Source organism: Scyliorhinus canicula, chromosome 6 (assembly GCF_902713615.1).
Source record: "Scyliorhinus canicula chromosome 6, sScyCan1.1, whole genome shotgun sequence".
NCBI classification, from domain to species: domain Eukaryota; kingdom Metazoa; phylum Chordata; class Chondrichthyes; order Carcharhiniformes; family Scyliorhinidae; genus Scyliorhinus; species Scyliorhinus canicula.
In genome coordinates, this window is record NC_052151.1 from 180,938,140 (window position 1) to 180,962,576 (window position 24,437).

Genomic DNA, 24,437 nt, shown 5'->3' on the forward strand with positions numbered 1-24,437 from the left:
GGAGTGAGTGGTCACACACGGCAGCTCCTGCTAAGATCACAGAAAAGAGCTCTTTTTTAAGCAATATGGAGTGGAAATTTTATGAAAAAGTATAGGTGAATGTTGGAGGAGTACTTTCCTCCAGGAATTATATGTTTCTTGGTTTCCAGTCCCGCAGAAACAGTGTAGGATTTGGCTGGGCTGCAGCAGAGACACAAAGCCTATTCAGCATGCAGGTGGGGGAAGGGCTGTGTTAGAGGCTTCAAGCTGACCTGAGGGCCATTATGAAAGCTGGATTCTAGCAGCAGAGGGAACAACTGGAAAATATCTCACCACGGGCTCTTTTAAGGGCCCGCAACGGAGCTGATTTGATTTTTCCCCAGGTGGGAACGCAGCCTCGGCGCTTGGTGGCCGGTGGATGGGCTGGACTAGAAGTGGAGCGATCAGAAAATCAACTTTGCAGCAGAAGAAGGTGCGAGGCAAAAAGGACAAGATGGCGGCGGGCGGGGAACCGGCAGCGTGGCAGCAGTGGGTGAGGGAGCAGCAGGAGCTGCTGCTGCGCTCCTTCCAGGAACTAAACGCTGAGATCCTGGAGCCGTTGAGGGCATCGCTGGACAGGCTCGGGGCGACTCAGACGGCTCAGGCTGCGGAGATTCGGAAGCTGCAGCAAAAGGCTTCGGAGAACGAACTCCTCAGCCTGGCGGTGAAGGTGGAGTCGCACGAGCTGCTTCACAAGAAATGGTTGGCAAGGATGGAGGAGATGGAGAACCGCTCCCGCCAAAAGAATCTGTGGATTTTGGGCCTCCCGGAGGGGCTGGAAGGTTCGGATTTGGGGGCCTACGTGGTCCTGATGCTGAACTCGCTGATGGGCGCAGGGTCGTTCCGGGGACCCCTGGAACTGGAGAGTGCCCATCGGGTGCAGCTGCGGAAGCCCGGGCCGAACGAGCCACCCAGGGCGGTGCTGGTCCAATTTGAACGCTTGGTCGACAGCGAGTGTGCGCTTCGTTGGGCAAAGAGGGAGAGGAAGTGAGAGAATACGGAGATCAGGATCTACCAGGACTGGAGTGTGGAGGTGGCGAAGAGAAGGGCTGGGTTTAACCGGGCGAAGACAGTGCTCCATAAGAAGGGGGTCAAGTTTGGCCTGTTACAGCCGGCACGCCTGTGGGTCACTTATAAAGACCGCCAACTTTATTTTGACTCCCCGGAGGAGGCCTGGACCTTTGTCCAGGCAGAGAAGCTGGACTTGAACTGGGGGCTGGGGAACGTTGTACGCAGCCCAGAGGCTTTGTCCTCCTTGATATCCTTTCGCTCTTTTTAGTTCTATTGGACGATGTTTTTTTTTTGTTGCTGTCTTGCCTTTTCTTTTCTGCTTTTCGGGACTGTTACCTGTTTACTTGGGTGTTTTATCATATCATGTTGGGATTTTTATTATTTCACTGGTTACGGGTTTGGGGGGGATACCGGGGTTGCTGCTGGAATGGCCGAGAAGGAGCTGGAGTGTGCAGAGGGGATCAGGATGGCGGTCTGTCGCTGTGGGGAACGGGCTGAGCGGGGGGCGCGGGCACGTGGCGGACTACGGAAGGGTGATGGCTAGTCGATAGGGGAGAGGGGCAGGTGGCCCTCCGATCCGGCTAATCACCTGGAATGTGAGGGGACTGAATGGGCCGGCCAAACGGTCCCACGTGTTCGCGCACCTGAGGGGGCTGAAGGTGGACGTGGCTATGCTTCAGGAGAGGCACCTGAAGGTGGCGGATCAGGTCAGGTTGAGGAAGGGGTGGGTGAGCCAAGTGTTTCATTCGGGGCTGGATGCAAAAAACCGGGGGGTGGCAATCCTGGTGGGGAAGAGGGTGTCGTTTGAGGCGTCGAGTGTGGTAGCAGACAGCGGCGGGAGGTACATGATGGTGAGCGGCAAGCTGCAAGGGGAGCGTGTGGTGCTGGTCAATGTATATGCCCCGAATTGCGATGATGCGGGTTTCATGCGGCGCATGTTGGGTCGGATTCCAGATTTGGAGGTGGGGGGGCCTGATAATGGGGGGGGGGGGGGGATTTCAACACGGTGCTGGATCCGCCACTAGATCGATCCAGTTCCAGGACAGGTAGGAGGCCTGAGGCGGCTAAGGTGCTGAGGGGGTTTATGGACCAGATGGGAGGGGTGGATCCTTGGAGGTTCGCGAGTCCGAGGGCCAGGGAATTTTCATACTTCTCCCATGTGCAGAAGGCCTACTCCCGGATCGACGACTTTGTTTTGAGTAGGGCGCTGATTGCGGGGAGTAGTAGACGCTAAGTACTCGGCGATAGCCATTTCTGGCCATGCCCCACCTTGGGTGGACCTCGAACTGGGGGAGGAGAGGGACCAGCGCCCGTTGTGGCTTGGAGGGGGCTGCTGGCGGATGAGGATGTGAGGGGGCGGGTTCGAGGATGCATCGAGAGGTACCTGGAGGCCAATGATAATGGGGAGGTCTGAGTGGGGACGGTCTGGGAGGCACTGAAGGCGGTGGTTCGGGGGGAGTTGATCTCCATTCGGACCCACAGGGAGAGGGGGGAGCAGAGAGAAAGGGAGAGATTGGTGGGGGAGATGGTGAGGGTGGACAGGCGGTACGCGGAGGCCCCGGAGGAGGGATTGCTGAGGGAGCAGCTCAGCCTTCGTGCTGAGTTCGACCTGTTGACCACCAGAAAGGCGGAGACTCAATGGGGAAAGGCTCATGGTGCAGTGTTCGAGTATGGGAAGAAGGCGAGTAGGATGCTGGCACACCAGCTCCATAAGCGGGATGCAGCTAGGGAGATTGATGGAGTTAAGGACCGGGGAGGAAATGTGGTGCGGAGGGGGGTAGACATTAATGTGGTCTTCAGGGACTTTTATGAGAGACTATATCGGTTCGAACCTCCGCCGGAGAAGGGGAGGTGGGGCGCTTTTTGGACCGGCTGAGATTCCCAAGGGTGGAGGAGGGATGGGTGGAGGGTCTGGGGGCGCCAGTTGAGCTTGAGCCGGTTAAAGGGATAGGGAACATGCAGTCGGGGAAGGCGCCGGGGCCGGGTGGATTCCCGGTTAAATTTTACAAGGGGTATGCAGACCTGCTGAGCACCCTTTGGTTAGGACCTTCAACGAGGCGAGGGAGGGGGTGAGGCTTTGCCCCTGACGATGTCTCGGGCACTGATCTTGATCCTTAAGCGAGACAGGGATCCCCTGCAGTGTGGGTCATACAGGCCGATCTCACTCCTGAATGTGGACGCCAAGTTGTTGGCAAAGATCTTAGCCGCGAGGATAGAAGATTGTGTGCCGCAGGTTATCCACGAGAATCAAACGGGGCTTGTGAAGGGGAGGCAGCTGAACACTAATATACGGAGGCTCTTGAACATTATTATGATGCCAGCGGTGGAAGGGGAGGCGGAGATAGTGGTGGCGCTAGATGCGGAGAAGGCCTTTGATATGGTCGAGTGGGGGTATTTGTGGGAGGTGCTGGAAAGGTTCGGGTTTGGGGAGGGGTTTGTCAGTTGGGTGAGGCTGTTGAGACCCCGATGGCGAGTGTGGTCACGAATAATAGGAGGTCGGAGTATTTTCGACTATACCAAGGGATGAGGCAGGGGTGTCCCCTGTCCCCCCTACTTTTTGCGCTGGCAATTGAACCCCTGGCTATGGCGCTGAGGGAGTCGGGGGATTGGAGGGGGCTGGTTCGGGGTGGGGAGGAGCACCGATTGTCGCTCTATGCGGATGACCTATTGTTGCATGTGGCGGACCCGGTGAGGGGAATGCCGGTGGTGATGGGGATTCTCTGGGAATTTGGGGATTTCTCAGGGTATAAGCTTAACTTTGGGAAAAGCGAGCTGTTTGTGGTACACCCAGGGGACCAGGACGGGGGGATTGGGAGGCTCCCACTGAAAAGGGCGGAGAGGAGCTTCAGGTACTTGGGGGTTCAAGTGGCCAGGAGCTGGGGGGCCTTGCATAAGCTAAACCTCACAAGGCTGGTGGAGGAAATGGCGGAGGAGTTTAAGAGGTGGGACATGCTGCCGCTGTCTCTGGCGGGTAGGGTGCAGTCAGTCAAGATGACGGTGCTCCCGAGGTTTCTGTTCCTGTTCCAGTGCCTCCCCATCCTTATCCCGAAGGCCTTTTTCAGGTGGGTTAACAGGAGCATTATGGGGTTTGTGTGGGCACACGGGACTCCAAGGGTGAGACGGGTGTTCTTGGAGCGGGCGGGGGGGGGGGGGGGGGGGGCTGGCATTGCCCAACCTCTGTGGGTATTATTGGGCTGCCAACGCAGCGATGGTGCGTAAGTGGGTAATGGACGGGGAGGGGGCGGCATGGAAGAGGCTGGAGATAGCGTCCTGTGTAGGTACGAGCCTGGAAGCGCTTGCAATGGCGCCGCTGCCGCTCCCTCCAACGAGGTATACCAGGAGCCCAATGGTGGCAGCTACCCTCAAGATTTGGGGGAAATGGAGGCGGCACAGGGGGGGTGGTGGGGGCCTCGATGGAGTCCCCGATATGGGGGAACCACCAGTTTGTTCCGGGGAGAATTTATGGCGGGTTCCTGAGTTGGCACAGGGCAGATGTCAGGAGGCTGGAGGACCTGTTCATAGACGGGAAGTTTGCGAGCCTGGGTGAGCTGGAAGGGAAGTTCAGGCTCCCCCCGGGGAACACCTTTAGGTACATGCAAGTAAGGGCGTTTGTCAGGTGGCGGGGTTCCACCTGCCAGGACAGGGTGCTCTCGGGGGTATGGGTTGGAGAGGGGAGGATATCGGAAGTGTACCAGGTGATGCAGGAGGTAGACGAGGCCTCGGTGGAGGAGCTGAAAGATAAATGGGATGAGGAGCTGGGTGAGGAGATTGAGGAGGGGACGTGGGCGGATGCCCTAGAAAGGGTGAACTACTCCTCCGTGTGCGAGGCTTAGCCTCATACAGTTTAAGGCACTGCATAGGGCTCATATGACCGGGACAAGGATGAGCCGTTTTTTTGGGACCGAGGACAGGTGTATTAGGTGCTGAGGGAGCCCAGCAAACCATGTCCACATGTTCTGGGCATGCCCAGCGCTGGGGGAATTTTGGAAGGGTGTAGCAAGGACGGTATCGAGGGTGGTAGGATCCAGGGTCAATCCAGGCTGGGGACTCGCAATATTTGGGGTTGCAGTGGAGCCGGGAGTGCAGGAGGCGAAAGAGGCCGGTGTTCTGGCCTTTGCGTCCCTAGTAGCCCGGCGGAGGATTCTTCTTCAGTGGAAGGATGCGAGGCCCCCAAGCGTGGAGGCCTGGGTCAACGATATGGCGGGGTTTATTAAATTGGAGAGGGTGAAATTTGCCCTAAGGGGGTCAGTGCAGGGGTTTTTCAGGAGATGGCATCCATTCCTAGATCTCCTGGCAGAACGGTAAAAACAAAAGGTCAGCAGCAACCCAGGGGGGGTTGTCTCTTTGTTTTTGTTTTGGGTTGAATATCTGTTTTTTGCCAACGGCAGGCGTTAATTTATTATTTCTCTTTTGTATTTGCGGGGGGGGTTCTGTTTTTTTTTTGTTCTTAGAATTTTCTGTTATTGTTTTCTTTTTTGTGAAAATTTGAATAAAAATTTTTATTTTTTTTTAAAGTAAAGACAGTAACCAGCTCCCGCACTGGAGGTTAGATGTGGGACTTTTAGCTGATGAAGGGATGTGCAAGCGGCTGAGGAAATGTATTCAGAACTACCTGCAGGTCAATGACACGGGGGAAATTTCAGCAGCGGTGGTCTGGGAAGCACTGAAGGCGGTGATTAGAGGGGAACTGATCTCGATATGGGCCCACGGGGAGAAGGTAGACAGGGCAGAGACGGACCGACTGGTACAGGAGATACTACAGATCGACAGGAGGTATGCGGAGACCCCAGAGGCAGGGCTTTTAAGGGAACAGCAGAGGCTACAGGCGGTGTTCGGCTTGTTAACCACAGGGAGGGCAGTGGAGCACCTGAGAAAGGTGAGGGGGGCGATCTATGAACATGGAGAGAAGGCCAGCAGAATGCTTGCACAGCAGCTTAGAAAGAGGGAGGCAGCCAGGGAGATAGGGAAAGTAAATGACGGAGATGGGAACTTGGTTGGAGATTCAGCAGGGGTGAATAAGGCATTTAAGGATTTTTACAGTAGGGTGTATGGGTCAGAACCCCCTATGGGGCCGGAGGGAATGAGGCAATTCTAAGGAAGGCTGAATTTCCCAAAGGTGGAACGAGAGCTGGTAAAAGAGCTGAGGGCCCCTATCGGGTTGGAAGAGATAGTGGAGGGTCTGAAGGCCATGTAGTCGGGTAAAGCCCCGGGGACAGACAGGTACCCAGTAACATAAGTACTAGGAGCAGGAGTAGGCCATCTGGCCCCTCGAGCCTGCTCCGCCATTCAATGAGATCATGGCTGATCTTTTGTGGACTCAGCTCCACTTTCCAGCCCGAACACCATAACCCTTAAACGCTTTATTCTTCAAAAAACTATCTATCTTTACCTTAAAAACATTTAATGAAGGAGCCTCAACTGCTTCACTGGGCAAGGAATTCCATAGATTCACAACCCTTTGGGTGCAGAAGTTCCTCCTAAACTCAGTCTTAAATCTACTTCCCCTTATTTTGAGGCTATGTCCCCTAGTTCTGCTTTCACCCGCCAGTGGAAACAACCTGCCCGCATCTATCCTATCTATTCCCTTCATAATTTTAAATGTTTCTATAAGATTCCCCCCTCATCCTTCTAAATTCCAACGAGTATAGTCCCAGTCTACTCAACCTCTCCTTGTAATCCAACCCCTTCAGCTCTGGGATTAACCTAGTGAATCTCCTCTGCACACCCTCCAGTGACAGTACGTCCTTTGTCAAGTAAGGAGACCAAAACTGAACACAATACTCCAGGTGTGGCCTCACTAACACCTTATACAATTGCAACATAACCTCCCTAGTCTTAAACTCCATCCCTCTAGCAATGAAGGACAAAATTCCATTCGCCTTCTTAATCACCTGTTGCACCTGTAAACCAACTTTCTGTGACTCATGCACAAGCACACCCAGGTCTCTGCACAGCAGCATGCTTTAATATTTTATCGTTTAAATAATAATCCCGTTTGCTGTTATTCCTACCAAAATGGATAACCTCACATTTGTCAACATTGTATTCCATCTACCAGACCCTAGCCCATTCTCTTAATCTATCCAAATCCCTCTGCAGACTTCCAGTATCCTCTGCACTTTTCGCTTTACCACTCATCTTAGTGTCATCTGCAAACTTGGACACATTGCCCTTGGTTCCCAACTCCAAATCATCAATGTAAATTGTGAACAATTGTTGGCCCAACACGGATCCCTGAGGGACACCACAAAATACTGATTGCCAACCAGAGAAACACCCATTAATCCCCACTCTTTGCTTTCTATTAATGAACCAATCCTCAATCCATGCTACTACTTTACCCTTAATGCCATGCATCTTTATCTTATGCAGCAACCTTTTGTGTGGCACCTTGTCAAAGGCTTTCTGGAAATCCAGATATACCACATCCATTGGCTCCCCGTTATCTACTGCACTGGTAATGTCCTCAAAAAAGTAGAGTTCTGTAAAAAGTTCTCTGGTATATTGGGATTGTTGTTGATGAGGACGTTCAATGAAGCAAGGGAGAGAGGGGTGCTGCCCCCGACGATGTCACAGGCCACGATTTCATTGATCCTGAAGCGGGATAAGAACCCGGAGCTGTGTGGGTCCTACAGACCGATATCCTTGTTGAATGTGGATGCCACACTGCTGGCCAAACGTTTGTCCTCCAGGATTGAGAATTGTGTTCCGGACGTTATTGGGGAGGACCAGACAGGGTTTGTTAAGGGTAGGCGGTTGGTGGCCAATATAAGAAGGCTATTAAACGTGTCATGATGCGCCCGGAAGGTAGGGAGGTGGAGGTAGTGGTCGTTGTGGACGCAGAGAAGGCCTTTGATCGGGTAGAATGGGATTATCTGTGGGAGGTACTGGGACGGTTCAGATTTGTGCGGGGCTTTATTGACTGGGTCACGTTACTGTATCAGGCTCCTGTGGCAAGTGTACGGATGAATAGGGCAACATCGGACTCTTTTAGATTGCACCGGGGGACGAGACAGGGATGCCCCCTCTCCCCACTATTGTTCGCGCTAGCTATAGAGCCACTGACAATTGCTCTGAGAGCTTCAAGGGGCTGGTCTGGGGGTTGGGGGGGGGGGGGGGGGGGAGCACAGAATCTTGCTGTATGCAGACAACCTGTTTCTGTAGGTATCGGACCCAAAAGAGGGGATGGAGGAAATCATGAGGATTCTAGGGGAATTTGGCCGGTTTTCGGGGTATAAGCTAAATATGGGGAAAAGTGAGATGTTTGCAGCCCAGGCGAGGGGACAGGGGAGACGATTCGGGGAGCTGCCATTTAGATTAATAGGGGGAAGCTTTAGGTATCTAGACATCCAAGTGGCGCGGGAATGGGACCGGCTGCATAAATTAAATCTGGCCTGACTGGTAGACCAAATGGAGGACGATTTTCGGAGATGGGACGCCCTTGTGTTACCACTAGCTGGGAGGTTGCAGGCGGTGAAGATGACTGTCCTCCCGAGATTCCTGTTTTTATTTCAGTGTCTCCCCATCTTTATTCCGCGGTCCTTTTTTGAACGGGTCAACAAAGTAATCACTGGCTTTGGGCGGGCAAGAACCCGCGAGTAAGGAAGGTAATGCTTGAGTGGAGTCGGGGAGAGGGCGGGCTGACACTGCCAAATTTTAGTAACTATTACTGGGCGGCGAATCTAGCCATGATTAGGAAGTGGGTGGTGGGGGGAGGATTGGCATGGGAGCGTATGGAGGCGGCTTCGTGCAAGGGCACGGGTTTAGGGGCATTGGTAATGGCGTCTCTTGCCATTCCCGCCATGGTGGTGGCGGCCCTGAGAGTCTGCGGGCAATGGAGGAGACGTGTGGGAGTAGATGGAGCATCAGTTTGGTTCCAATCTGTAATAATCACCGCTTTGCCCCTAGTTTCCAGAGGGTGGGTAGGAGAAGGGAGGGCCTCTGACATTTACAAGGAACTTATGGGGTCAGAGGAGACACAGACCGAGGAGCTGAAGCGCAAGTGGGAGGAGGAGCTGGGAGGAGAGATAGAGGATGGTCTATGGGCAGACGGGTTGAGTAGAGTCAACGCGTCCACAACATGTACCAGGCTCAGCCTGATACAATTCAAGGTCATTCATCGGGCTCACATGACAGTGGCCCGGATGAGCAGATTCTTTGGGGTAGAAAATAGGTGTGCAAAGTGTGCGGGAGGGCGATCGAACCATGTCCACATGTTCTGGACATGTCCAAAGCTTCGGGGATTTTGGCAGGGGTTTGCAGATGTCATGTCCATGGTGTCAAAAACAAGGGTGGCACCGAGTCCGGAGGTGGTGATTTTTGGGGTCTCGGAAGATCCGGGAATCCAGGGAGGAGAAAGAGGCAGATATTCTGACGTTTGTTTCCCTGGTAGCCCAGAGACGGATACTATTAGCTTGGAGGGACTCAAAGCCCCCGACGTCGACACCTGGCTATCTGACATGGCTAGCTTTCTCTGTGTTGAGAAAATTAAGTTCGCCATGAGAGGATCAATGTTAAGATTCGCCCGGAGGTGGCAACCATTCGTCGACTTCTTTGCGGAAATTAATCGTCAACAGAAGGGGGTGGGTGGGGGGCTCATTTAGCTTAGAGTAGGGGGTGAATAAAGGTGGGACCTGTAAGGGAGGGAGATGGCTTTTGCACTATATTTATAGATTCATGTACATTGTTTATTTTGTTGTAACACCAAAAAGACCTCAATAAAATGTTTTTTTTTTAAAAGAAGGCGAATGGAGATTTGTCCTTCATTGCTAGAGGGGTGGAGTTTAAGACTAGGGAGGTTATCCTGCAATTGTATAAGGTGTTGGTGAGGCCACACCTGGAGTATTGTGTTCAGTTTTGGTCTCCTTACCTGAGAAAGGATGTACTGGCACTGGAGGGTGTGCAGAGGAGATTCACGAGGTTAATCCCAGAGTTGAGGGGATTGGATTACGAGGAGAGGTTGAGTAGACTAGGACTGTACTCGTTGGAATTTAAAAGGATGCGGTGGGGGGATGAGGGGGAAAGATCTTATAGAAACATATAAAATTATGAAGGGAATAGATAGGATAGATGCGGGCAGGTTGTTTCCACTGGCGGGTGAAAGCAGAACTTGGGGGCATAGCCTCAAAATAAGGGGAAATAGATTTAGGACTGAGCTCAGGAGGAACTTCTTCACCCAAAGGGTTGTGAATCTAGGGCATTCCCTGCCCAGTTTAAGCAGTTGAGGCTCCTCCATTGAATGTTTTCAAGATAAAGATAGATTGTACCATCAGTAAGGTCAGTCAGCACAAGAGTTATCCCTGCAACCTCCTTGGATTGTGTATCTTAGAACTGTACAGTAGATCAACCTACTTAGATCATAGAATTTACAGTGCAGAAGGAGGCCATTCAGCCCATCGAGTCTGCACCAGCTCTTGGAAAGAGCACCCTACCCAAGGTCAACACCTCCACCCTATCCCCATGACCCAGTAACCCCACCCAACACTAAGGGCAATTTTGGACACTAAGGGCAATTTATCATGGCCAATCTACCTAACCTGCACATCTTTTGGACTGTGGGAGGAAACCGGAGCACCCGGAGGAAACCCACGCGCACATGGGGAGGATGTGCAGACTCCGCACAGACAGTGACCCAAGGCGGAATCGAAATTGGGACCCTGGAGCTGTGAAGCGATTCTGCTATCCACAATGCTACCGTGCAGCTAATGTTTGTTTTTTTAACCTGAACTGTCCTGTTCCTCCCAGTGGAGACAGGAAATGTAAAAAAGAACATGCAGTATCATGTTCTGGGTACAACCCAAAACTTTTCAGAATTTTTCAAAGTGCAGATCTATTATGTGAGAGAATGAGAGCCATTTTGGGCCTAAATGCCATATACAGCAATGAAATGCATGACCAGTTAGTCTGTTTGTGCTAGTATTGGTTGAGGGAAAATGTATTCGGCAGGACACTGGGAGAATTTGCTGTTCCTCTTTAGACCGTGCTGTGGGACCATCCTCTTCTGTTGGACAGACATGCAGTATCTTGGTTTAATACTTCATCATCCCTCGCAAATACCAAGCCAAGCCGTTGTTTAGTTCCAAATATCTTTCTGAATCAGAATCTGAAAGAACCCTGGTGAAGTATGGGTCTGCCAAGAGTTCAGCAATCGCCTTAACATTGGGACCCAGCGAGAAGGTGCACATTGCTTCATTTGCTTGGCAGTTTCCTAGATTTGCACAGAGTTACCAACCCTCCAGGAATGTCCTGGAATCTCCAGGAATTAATCTTTTGGTAGTGACTCCAGGAGAAAAATCATTTTTTTTAGTTTCTTGGCTATTATCTTAGTTTCTTGAAATGTTGCCCTTTTCATTTTCTTGGAACACTTTATTGCCTATCCCTAATTGCCATTAAACGGAGTGGCATGCTGGGCCATTTCGGAGGGCATTTAAAAGTCAACCTACTTGCTATGGATCTGTATTCCTTGCCTGACCAGATAAGGACAGCAGATTTTCTTCCTTAAGTGGTCAATAGGGAACCAGATGGATTTTTACAGATGTTGACAGTAGTCGTGATTAGGCTTTTAATTTCACATCTTTTAATCATTGTATTCAAATTTCACCATCTGCCATGGTGGAAACCCGAGCATTACCCTGGTTCTCTGGATTGCCAGCCCAGTGACAATACCACAACACTGTCATCTCCCCAGGAATACATTCAACCAGAGTTGGTAATCCTGACTGAAGTGAAAAAGATACTGGCCCTTTGGTGCCAGTAGCATAGGCCTTTAAATGTTTGTTTACAGTAGTGTTTCTAATTAACCTGCAGATAAACTACAACTAGAAATTCCTAGTGTGCCTAGAATAGTAGTGTTCCTCGAGAACGGTGAGAATATGGAACTCTCTACCATGATAGTTGAATGAAATATGTGTACATTACCCTGATTGGTGTTGAATGCTACTCTTGATGTTGGGATCTGTATGGGAATGTACCCTCCTGATGGGTATACCTTTTTTTAAAAAATCATTTACAGAATGTGGGCATCGCTGGTTAGGCCAATATTTATTGCCCATCCCTAGTTGCCCTTCAGAAAGAAGGTGGTGGTGAGCTGCCTTCTTGAACCTCTGCAGCCCCTGAGGTGTAGATACGTCCTCTGTGCTATTAGAGAGGGCTTTCCAGGATTTTGCTCCAGCCCCCAGGAGCAGCGATATATTTCCAAGTCAGGATGGTGAGTGGAACTTCCAGGTGGTGGGGTTCCCTGGTATCTGCTGCTCTTGTCTTTCTAGATGGTAGTGGTCGTGTGTTTGAAAGGTGCTGCCTAAGGAATCTTGGCAAGTTCCTGCAGTGCATCTTGTAAATGTACACACATGGCTGCCACTGTTCGTCGTTGGTGGAGGGCTTAAGTGTTTTTTGTGGAAAGGGGAGTGATCAAGCGGCTGCTTTGTCCTGGATGGTGTCGAGCTTCTTGAGTATTGTTGGAGCTGCACCCATCCAGGATAGTGGAGTGTATTCCATTACACTCCTGACTTGCGCCTTGTAGATGGTGGACACCATAGGATTCCTAGCCTTTGGCCTGCCCTGGTAGCCACAGTATTAATATGGCTAGTCCAGTTCAGTTTCTGATCAATGGTAACCCCCAGGATGTTGATTGCTGGATATAACCAGTTTACCAAGGCACAATTAATGGATCTTTTCAGAGTTGAGTGAGTGTGTGTGGGGCATTTAGTGTTGCCGAAGTGTTTTTATCTTGCTTAAGTCCCCTCCACCCTCCGTAATCATAGTTCTCTGCTGTTGGATTCTCCATTGCGCTGGCAGCTCGTGGATTTCCCGACGGCGTGGGGCTGTCCATAATGGAAACCCCATTAGCCAGCTGGCGAGACGGAGAATCCCGGGGGACGGCGACGGAAAAGCCCATTCAGTAACTTTGGTATGTTGCAGTTTTTTTTTTTTTATAAATTTAGAGTACCCAATTATTTTTTCCAATTAAGGGGCAATTTAGCATGTTCAATCCACCTACCTTGCACATCTTTTGGGTTGTGGGGGTGAAACCCACGCAGACACAGGGAGAATGTGCAAACTCCACACGGACAGTGACCCAGGGCCGGGATTCGAACCCGGGTCCTCAGCGCCGTAGGCAGCAATGCTAACCACTGCGCCACCGTGCTGCCCTGGTATGTTGCAGTTTGGAGGTGGAGACGAATTTAAATGAAAGCTGAAGAACAAACCTGAGGATTGGGTTTGCAGTGGCTCACTTTGTCTACTCCCAATGTACAGACTGGTTTGTTAATTGCTTTCAGAGAGCTTCAAATACTCTACATCAAACTCTTCACTCAACTTTCCCATTCCATTTTCAGTGGAAGAAACCAATTAAATATTTTTCTCGGCTTCAGCTTTTGTTAATTTATAGCCTGATTGAACTGCATGATGCAGAAATTTTGCTGTGAATTTTAATCTGGAAAATAAAATGTGTTTGGCAAAATAAATATTTGTGACATCCATCTACATTTCAGAGCAAAGTGGATAAGGAAAAAGAAAGGCGTGATAAAAAAGATAAAGAAGATAAATCTCCCAGCAAATCGGCGCGTCTCCGTCGGTTCTCAAAATCCCCGGCTCGCACGGTATCTTCAGACATTTCTCCAAAAGTAATTGGAGTCGGATCAAGGAGCTGTGAACAAGACAATTCTACAGAAGGCTGCTCCATCCTTAATGGAGTGCAAGGTATTAATTTCCTTTCAACTAAGGACTGACAGAAAATAATGAATTGATTCCTTGTTATGATCCCAGTTGATATTATATCTGGACGGGAAGATCCCAGAATGGACACCCTAGATCAAAATTCCATAACTTTTACTTTCCTTTTATAAAACGTGGAGGAACAGAGTCACAGGACCGCTAATGGGTTTTATCAACAAAGAAAAAGTATTACTAAACATGGAAAAATTGGATTATAATACAATGCACCTTTACTCCCCCTTAGTTTAGCAATTACACACTGTTTTCGGATTAACACCTCTTTGCTTTTGCTAGGATTAACAACTCTTCACCTCTGAAAGCTACAATGGTCTAATGAACACATAGTCTCTTTTAAGCACACAAGGTGACTGTAGTCAGACACTTTCCTCTCTGAATCACAGTGAATGTCTGGATTTCCCCTCAAAATTCCCCCAGATGGTTCTTATACTGAGAACCACCTTGTCTCATTCAACTCCGGTTTCCACACGGGTGATTTCAAATTCCATTTTCAAAAGTCAAACTGTGTTTAAATGATGCTTTCCCTCCACTGTTCTATCAAGGTTTCATTTTCAGGTTTTACACCTCTCCCTTCAAGTCTCTTTTGTCTTAAAAGCTTTTACACAAACTCTGAGATCCAACCACTGATTTCCACAATTATTTCAAACAATGTCTCCCAAATTGTAGTAATTTTTCACAAATTTTAGAACTATTGCAAGGGGTTTTCCGGCCTTTCACGATCTCATGTCTTTTCAGCTGTAATTTTATTGAACAGAAAACCGTTCTGGTTCCCAGCTTCTTCTGTTCCGTTAGCTCCAAACATCTTTGAACGCCTCTTCATTTCTCTAGTTTCCTTAAAAGCTGGACTTTACTTGTTCATTATTCCACAGTATGGGTTTTCTTCTCGGAAGGCTGAGGGAAATGTTTCCTCTTTAATCTTTAAAACCAACTGCTTCTAGCACAGCCATGAGAGCTGCCTTCACCCTCACCACCTATCTCCACCTGCAATCAGATTAGCTAAACTAAAACTTAAAAGCTTTTCTACCGTACAAGGCTCAGTTGCTAAACAACCACTGCTGTCTTATTTAAAAAAATAAATAAATTTAGAATACCCAATTCTTTTTTTTCCAATTAAGGGGCAATTTAACATGGCCAATCCACCTACACTGCACATGTTTGGATTGTTGGGGTGAGACCCACGCAGACACGGGGAGAATGTGCAAACGCCACACGGACAGTGACCCAGGGCCGGGACCGAACCTGGGACCTCAGTGCTGTGAGGCACTGTGCCGCCTCACTGCTGGCGCTCTAGCCATAGCCTTCTCTAGGCACAATAGAATCACAGTTGGAATTGAAACCGACCCCCATACGTACAAGCATCTTTGTCTCGCATAAATCTAACTATAGGTTATACCCTTCCAGGCACAGAAACATTAAATTAAACACACTTAAAATAGTACCTTATTTCTCATGTAAACCAACACAAATATATATCCCTTAAAATTACCTTTGTTTTCCTAACAACAACATGTATTCCGAACTATAATTGGCTAGATGAAAGTTACATCATTTTCGCCAAATACATTTATTGCAGACACCACGAGTTATAATTAGCACAGAATATTAAGCTGTAGATGCTGCTGTCAGCTGTTGGGGAAAAGCTAGCTGAATAAAAGCACCCGTATGAATTTTACAGCAATTGTTATTAATAAACCATCCTGGACTGATTCCAAGGCTGCAGTTCTCCTCTGGTGAATTGTGGACTCATCAAACTTCATGTCACCTCAGTTTATTTTTTCAAATTTGTTCATGGGCTGTGGATATCACTAGAAAGGCCAGCATTTATTGCCCATCCACAATTTCCATTGACAATGTAGGAGAGTCACTTTTTCTGAACTGCTACACTCTGTACGGTGTAGGCACACCCATAGCGTTGTTAGGCTGGACCCAGTGATGGTGAAGGAACAGTATCCCACCTGCAACGAATTGTGAACATGACACCCTAGGTCTCTGTGTTCCTGCACCTCCTTTAAATTGTACTCGCGGCGCCGAGGTCCCAGGTTTGATCACTGCTCTGGGTCACTGTCCGTGTGGAGTTTGCACATTATCCCCGTGTTTGCGTGGGTTTCGCCCCCACAACCCAAAGATGTGCAGGGTAGGTGGATTGGCCTCGCTAAATTGCCCCTTAATTGGAAAAAATGAATTGGGTACACTAAATTTATAAATAAATAAATAAATTGTACTCTCTTTTATATTGCCTCTTCTTGCTCTTCCTACCAAATGTATCACTTCTTTCTCTGTGTTAATTTCATTTGCCGCATGTTTGGACCCATTCCACCAAGCTGCCAGCCTCCTCACCGTTTACAATGCTTCAGCATTTTGGGCGCGATTCTCCGGCCTCGTTGCGCTCTCACTCGAGCAAATCAAGGCCAGTGAATAGCAGAAGAGGCCGAAAATGTGAACCATGCCAGGTGCCAAACAGTTTGCAATGCAACCGGCCTGCTCCCGGAGGTGAAATCGGGATCCAGCCATAGCGTAGCGAGAAACCAATTAATAATATAACAATAATAATCTTTATTGTCACAAGTAGGCTTACATTAACACTGCAATGAAGTTACTGTGAAAATCCCCTCGTTGCCACACTAGGGCACCTGTTCGGGTACACAAAGGGAGAATTCAGAATGCCCATTCCCCTAACAAGCTCATCTTTCAGGACTTTTGGGAGGAAACCGGAGCACCCGGAGGAAACCCACGCAGATACAGGCAGACCGTGCAGACTCCACACAGACAATGACCCAAGTGGGGAATCGAACCCGGGTCCATGGGACTGTGAAGCAACTTAATCCCTATTTCCATACAGTTAATGGGAGCCATCGCATATCCAGTGGCCTCCCGTCATTCATCGGCTTCCCCAGCAAGTGGTCACACAGGTGCCGATTAGTACTGCTTTTGAAAAATGTCAACTTGACAGAAGGGCTTCTGTGGGGAGCTGAGGAGGTGAGTAGCCATCTTTGCTCACGGGCAAATAGCCCAAGGCGCTGGGCTTGCCACCCCAGTGCTTGACAGGAGGTAGGGAACCCTCTGCGGGGGGGGGGGGGGGCACCAGCGGTGGCACTACCATGGCAACCCTTGGATCATGTGTATCCATTCCTTGGGCAACCGTTGTCCCTGCCCGTCTACCCACCGATGACCCATAACCTCCACGACTGCCGAGGCCTCTGGGAATTGGCATCGTGGTTAAATGAGCACTTCACACATCCCAAGTGGATTCCCATGGGTGGGCAACATGAAGGATGTGGGAGTCATTGCCCAGCATCATAATCACACCTTGATTCTTAGACACGGAGCCTGAACAGTGCAGGAGGCAACTCCGCACACGCAGCAGCCAACATCTGAATACCCAGAGTCTGTGCCACATCACTCCAGGGTCTCTGTTGAGGGCAGGGTGTGATGATAACCCACAGAGAGCTGAGTGCCGATGCTCCTCAATCCATGCCACAGTCTGACCCCTTCCTGTCTGCTGAGTGCTTGCTCACACCCATCACCTTTATGCGGTGTGCCCAGGGGGGAGAGGGGGATGCCTGGAGAGATGGGCCAAGGGTCGGAGGTCAGCTCGCATTGATGAAGAAAGTGACTGAGGTCATGCTGGTTGTGCTCAAGGGTGTTTAATGTGTTTGATTCCTCACACTCCCAATGGTGCCCCCACCCCCCCTCCCCTGTACCCTCAGTGATCCTCGATGTGCTTGGCCCTCCTAGCTCCAGCTCTACATCTCGATGTCTCCCCAGAATGCGCATCTGAGGTGAAGGCAGCCAGTTGCTTACCTCATCCCATGGCCTTCAATGCCCCTGGTGGGAGTCCACTGGGGGCCCCGGTGCACTTGTCGGCAGCACATGCACAGGGGTGCCACCCTGTCCCGTGTGCTGACCCCGAGACGTAGCTTCAGAGGGGTGGAAGTTGGGGAGCTGGTGGCCAGCGACCCCTCCCCCCGATCAGTGCCCATAGGGCCCTGCCGTCCCCCTTGGTATAGAGAGGCAGATGGTTCAAGCCCCCGGCTGCCCCGCATCATCTGGCTCTGCCAGCCCTGGCGGCTCCCCGATGTCTGTACCAACGTGTCAAATTGCTCGGTGATGCTCCTCAGTGACTTTAACATGCTCTGCAAAGCCTCGGCAATGTCCACCTGCGACTGGGATAAGCTCCGCAGCGCCTCGCCCATTCCATCTGAGAGCGGGAAATGTCCCGCAGCATCTCGTCAAGGTCAACATGCCCCAGTGAGTCGGACATTCTGCTGAGACTCTCGACCATGGCCGTCACCGACGGACACCTTCACTAATGGTGCCTTGGACACCTTCACTAATGGTGCTGGCGTAGTGCACCAGGCTCTCCACTGCGGTCGCCACCCTAGCAGTGTTGGCCTCGGTGCCAAGAATTACCGGCGACTTCTCGAGCACTCGTAGCCTCTGGAACACCTCCAATCAGCTATGGACCTGTTGGAGTGACACTGACATCTCCCTCTAAATGTCCTGACGGCACTCTAAGTCTCCATCAGCTCCGGGTAACCCTATTCCAGAGGCTCAACATCAATGAGGGACCCAGCTGGGTCCAGGGATCATCACTACTGTCTGACCTGGAGGTTCCTGCCTCCCACTGATGTACATAAGCGGATGTGGTGCTCACCAGATTGTGCTGCAGAAGCCTGACCATAAAGCTTTCCCACCGATGTACGTGTATCTGCGCTGGTGGAGGGTGGGGGTGATGCCTTGATGGTGTCTTCCTTGGAGCTCTCCCCCAAGGTGGCCTCGTGGGAGGCTGGAGAGGGGCCGCCCGAGATGGGCTGGCCTCTGGACTCTCTGAGGAACAGGACATCTCTGCTGGCCTCCACAACACCGAGCAGCCTCCCCAGGTCCGTATCGACAAACCTTGGGACCGGTCTTCTCGTTGCCATTGTTGCGAGCTGACTGTCGTTGGCTGAGCAAGTGCTGTTCAACCTTGTTAGCGGGGGGCTGGTGAGCTCGGTGCTGGCGAATCAGCTGCTCTGCCTTCATTTATGGCGAGAAGCCTGTGGAGCATCGTTTAGTGGACTAGTTAACGTTGAATAGCTTTGCCGGCCCCACTGGGCCGAGCACCGGGAAGCTTGTGGCAGTTCAGGTCGCTACCAGACTTCAAAATCTTTCTGGAGAATTATGCCATTTGTGTCACCTGCAAATTTTGATATTGTGTCCTGTGCATCCAATTTGCACTTATATCAAGCCTTTTACAATCTCATGATCTCCTAAGCTTTACAATAAATTAAAAGGGTATTTTGAAGGGTAGGCAATACTGTAATGTAGGAAGCATGGCAGCCAATTTGCACAGAAGCTCTCACAGAATCATAGAATGCTATGGCCAATCCACCTAACCTGCACATCTTTGGACTGTGGGAGGAAACCGCAGCAGTCGGAGGAAACCCACGCAGACACTGGGAGAGCGTGCAAACTAGGTGGTGATGGAAGGTGGTGGCAAAGTGGTATTTCTACTAGACTAATAAAGATAAGTACTAAGGGTAATGCTTTGGTGATCTGGGTTCCAATCCTACCGTGGCAGATGGTAACATTTGAATTCATTAAAATCTGGAATTAAAAGTTTAATGATTCCCATGAAACCATTGTCAATTGTTGTAAAAACTGAATTGTTGTAAAAACTGGTCATTAATGTACTTTTAGGGAAGGAAATCTGTCATCCTTCCCTGATTGACTCTTGACTGCCCTCTGAGATGGCCAAGATGGTCATCCAGGCAACCAGGGATGGGCAATAAATGCTGGCCGAACCAGTGATGCCCACATTCCATAAAGAATGTTTTTCTGCCATTGAGTCTGCACCAGCCCTTCGAAAGGACACCCAACCTAAGCACACACCTCCACCCTATCCCCGTAACCCCACCTAACTTTTTTGGTCACTAATGGCAATTTTGCATGGTCAATCCACCTAACCTGCATATCTCTGGACTGTGCAAGAAAACCAACGCAGACACGGGGAGAACGTGCAGACTCCGCACCGACTATGGCCCAAGCAGGAATCGAACCTGGGACCCTGGCGCTGTGAAGCAACTGTGCTACCGTGCCGCCCCTCACTATCATAACCAGTAACATCAGCAGCTGCAGCTCAGATGAGGTTGATATAAATTTATTTTCAACTACTGCCTTGGTTGGGGAAGGAGCGGTGTGGTGATACAATGGTTATCACTGCTGCCTCACAACGCATGGGACCCGGGTTCAATTCCATTGACTGTATGGAGTTTGCACGTTCTCCCCGTGTCTGTGTAGGTTTCCTCTGGGTGTTCCGGTTTCCTCCCACAGTCCGATGTGCAGATTGTATGAATTGACCATGATCAACGCACAGGGTTACGGAGATAGAGTAGATGAGTGGGCACAGGTGGAGTGCTCTTTTAGAGGGTTAGTGTAGACTCGGTAGGCCAAATGCCCTCCTTCTGCACTGCAGGGATTCTATTGATTTATTCTATTATTTTGCCAATGTTTATCCAGTTTTTGCATCAGCTGGATATTGACACTTGATTGTTAAGGAATGGGTTAAGAGACATTCCAGTTCGATGTCTCATAGATGTTAAGTATCCAGTAATTGACACTGATATGTAAGGGGGTTGCAGGTGGCTCTTGTTTGATGTGATGTGGTGAGAGATCTTTGTACAGTGTGTTCAAGGAAAGTAAAGGTGTTTTGAGAAAAGGAGAACTCTTGACTCCTTACTCATCAGCAGCCAAAGGCTAACAATGATAACAGTATATCTGTGATCATACAAAATAGGAGCAGAAGTAGGCTGTTGCATCTCTCTCGAGCCTGCTTTGCCGTTCAATAAGATCATGGCGATCAGTTAGTGTATTTAAATCCACATTCCCATCTATCCCTGATAACCTTTGATTCCCTTGCCGAACAAGAATTTACCTACCTCCATCTTAATATTCAATGACTCCCGCCTCCATCGCCAGCTGAGGCAGAAGGTGACAAAGTTGCAAAACTCTGAGGAAAAAAATTCTCCTTGCCTCTGTGCTATAACGGTGACCCCTAATTTAAAACAGTACTCAAGGTTCCTGACTCAGCCACAAGAGGAAACATCCTTTCCAATCTACATTGTCAATACCGTTCAGTATCTTATATACTTCAATGAAGTCACCCTTCACTCCTTAAAAAAACTCCAGTGGAAACAAGCCCAGTCTACAACCTTTCTTTATATGCTTGCCCAGCATGCTCATTTCAGGTATCAATCTAGTAAACCTGCTGTGAACCATGAACGCATTTAGATCCTTCATTAAATAAGGAGACCAAAAATGCACACCGTATCGAGATGTGGCCTCACCAATGCCCTGTATTATTTTTTTTAAATTAGAGTATCCAATTATTTTTTCCAATTAAGAGGCAATTTAGCGTGGCCAATCCACCTACCCTGCACATCTTTGGACTGTGGGGATGAGACCCATGTAGACATGGTGAGAATGTGCAAACTCCTCACAGAGAATGACCGGAAGCCAGGATCGAACCCGGGTCGTCGGTAAAATGAGGCAGCAGTGCTAACCACTGTGCCACCATGCCGCCCCACCAATGCCCTGTATACTTGAAGCATAGCAACTTTATTTTACTGTTCAGTTCCTCTCGTAATAAAGTTTAGAGTTCCTTGATTACACACTGTAACTGCATAATATTTTGTGACTTGTGCACGAGAACACCTAGATCCCTCTGTACCTCAGAATTCTGCAGCTGTTCCCCATTTAAGTAATATTCTGCCTTTTTACTCTACCTGCCAAAGTGAACAATCTCACATTTTCCATCATTATCCACCAGACGGGATTCTCCACGCAGCTTGCCGCATGTTGTCAACGGAGTTTCCCGACAGATTTTTGCCTGCTCACTCAACCTACCTATATTATAAACTCCTTATGTCTTTTACCTATCCTAGTGCCATCTGCAAATTTAGCTACCATGCCATCTCTCCCTTCATCTAAGTAAAATATTGAGGCGTCAGCCAGATCCCTCGGGGGCTCCGCCATCACATCCTGCCAATCAAAAAAAGGCCCATTTATTTATACTGTGTTTCCCGCCAGCCAGCCAATCTTCTATCCGTTACCCTCTACATCCTGAGCTTTTATTTTCCTCAATTGCCTTTAATATGGCACCTTATCAAATGTTTTCTTGAAATCAAGGCCTGTTTATTGGAATGATGCTGTGCTGCTTGTCTTTATAAGCCATGTTTATTTTATTTCTGTGTTTTATATTGACAGGTTCTGGAAGTTCTGAGGAGAGTGATGATGACGATGATGATGATGGCACCCAACATGAAGCCACCTGGAGAAAAGGCCCAGAAGAGGACACAGTAACACAGGAGAGCAAGGAGGCAGCCTTTCCGGACCAGAGGCACCTTCCCACTGCCGGGCTGCCTGGAATACCTCAGACTGGCACTAAGTTGGGAATCATCTCGGATTCCCTGGAATGGGTAAGAAGGGGAAAGTGTTCTGATGATGAGGAAGAGGAAACCATGAGAACAAAACCCACAGGCCAGAAAGAGCCAACAGAGAGGCGGACAAAATCACACATGAAGTGTTCCCGGAGGAAAAAGGTTGGCGCTGATGACTGGGCACAAAAGGGCTCGCCTAACTGTAAGGGTGAGAGATCGAAGGGCAAAGATTCTCCTCTCAACATCACCAGCAGCAGCAGCAGCAGCAGCTCAGACGAAGATGGTGAAAGAATTGAAGTGAAAAACTCCCCGTCCAGGAAACATAACGGTCTGCAGGAAAAGAGGAAATCTCTGCACACCACTGCTTTGTTTTCCAGTTTCTCAGAAATGCCTGAGAAAAGGATCAAGCTTTTAAATAATTCTGAATTAAGGGTTCAGAACGCAAAACTGAAGGACCGGAAAGATGTTTGGTCAAGCATCCAAATCCAATGGCCAAAGAAAGTTCTGAAGGAGCTCTTCTCTGATTCCGATACCGAGACAACGTCATCCCCACCCGTGGTGCCGGAAGAGGCAAAGCTTGAGGCACCGGCTGAGTCTGCCAAAGAGGAGGAGAGGTTGCCTTCCATGGAAGTGGAAACTGCGCCATCATTGATCTCCCCTGTCAGGCCCAGTGAAGAGAAGCCAACTGAAAAACTGGACAAGAAGGGAGAGATGCCCAGCAGTGGCAGCAACTCTGTGCTCAATACTCCCCCTACCACCCCCGAGTCTCCGGTCTCAGTCACAGTGACAGAGGCCACCAGGCCACAGCCCAGCACTATGCTCCCGCAAACCTTGGCTCCAAGTCAGGAGGAAGTGCAAAGTGTTAAGAGTGAAACTGACAGCACTAATGAGGTAGATAGTGTGACTGGGGAGCTTCAAGAAGGGCAATCAGAGGGCAATGTCTCCCCGACAGGGTTTGATGCCAGCATTAGCTCCAGCAGCAGCAATCAACCCGAGACGGAACATAAGGAGAAAGGTAAGAAATCACACAGAAACAAATGTGTTCATTCACCAAGAGAAAGAATGTGTCTGAAGCAGAGTGGGATGAATCTCGCTTCTCCATAAGTCTATTGCAATTTAATTTACTCTAATGTCAGTCCAGCTTTACAATGTAACCATTGCCAATGATACTGCTCAGCATCAGCACTACAATTGTGGTGTAAGTGCAGCTTTAATCCATGGGATGTAGTGATTTGACTTCACAAAGAGTCAGTGAGAAAATGTTAGGGCGGAATTTAATATCAGGGCTATTTCAAAAACCAGCGATGCCAAGACGTTATTTTTTAAATAAATTTAGAGTGCCCAATTCATTTTTTCCAATTAAGGGGCAATTTAGCGAGGCCAATCCACCTACCCTGCACATCTTTGGGTTGTGGGGCGAAACCCATGCAAACACGGGGAGAATGTGCAAACTCCACACGGACAGTGACCCAGAGCCAGGATCGAATCGGCGAACTCGGTGCCGTGAGGCAGCAGGGCTAACCCACTGCGCCCACTGTGCTGCCCGATGCCAAGAAGTTATAAAGGCTGCTTTCGTGTGGAAGACCTTTGCGATCTGTTTATTAACTGAAGCTGCTTTAAATTGAATTACTTTGATCTGCTTTAATGATCTGTGCACGGAACTACTTTTACTGCAGAGAGGATTTTTGAAAACTCATAAAAGTCAAATTTAAATTTAGCCAACTTTTCTTTCACTTGTGGACATTCTACGGGCACGACCTGACAAAGATTTCTAAGTGTCATTAGAGGTGGGTTTGGCTGGGAGTTTCTCCCTGCTCTGTCGGCGAGTTCCCCATCGTTATCTAACCACACTCCAGGCTAGTCCACACTTCAAATTATTTTTATCACTGGGGGAGGGAGCTGAACTCGTTGGCCAAACCGGCTCCTCCAAGATCGGGCCACCATTTTGAAAGTTTGCCCCCCATCTCTAAGTGAGTTGGAGAGTCCTGCAGCCCCCACCTGTGGGCAATGTCACCACCCACACACATGGGTGTTCCCACGTCCCCTTTCAGAACCCCCACTACATCTTCCCAAATCTTCTGGAGGCCCCTCCATACCCGCCTTCACCTTCCCATCCTTCATACCCCTCCCTCACCCCTCATGGGCGTGGCCACCCATAGCACCTTGGTTGTGCCAGGGGGAGAGCCAGGATGTCACCCTACTGTCTCCAACCACCCACAGGTCTCCAGTGGCCTGGGAGACCCCACAGATGTTGTACCTCCT

The 24,437-nt window shown here is 49.6% G+C and overlaps 1 protein-coding gene across 3 annotated transcripts in view; it reads left to right on the forward strand.

Moving 5' to 3' along the window:
* Positions 1-24,437, forward strand: part of arid4b (AT-rich interaction domain 4B) — a 239,950-nt gene that overhangs the window by 178,850 nt on the left and 36,663 nt on the right. For all 3 annotated transcript variants that reach the window (XM_038800563.1, XM_038800565.1, XM_038800564.1), the window contains 2 exons: positions 13,518-13,725; positions 22,003-23,190. In XM_038800563.1, the coding sequence (XP_038656491.1) occupies positions 13,518-13,725; positions 22,003-23,190 (1,396 nt within the window). The remainder of the gene's footprint in view (positions 1-13,517; positions 13,726-22,002; positions 23,191-24,437) is intronic.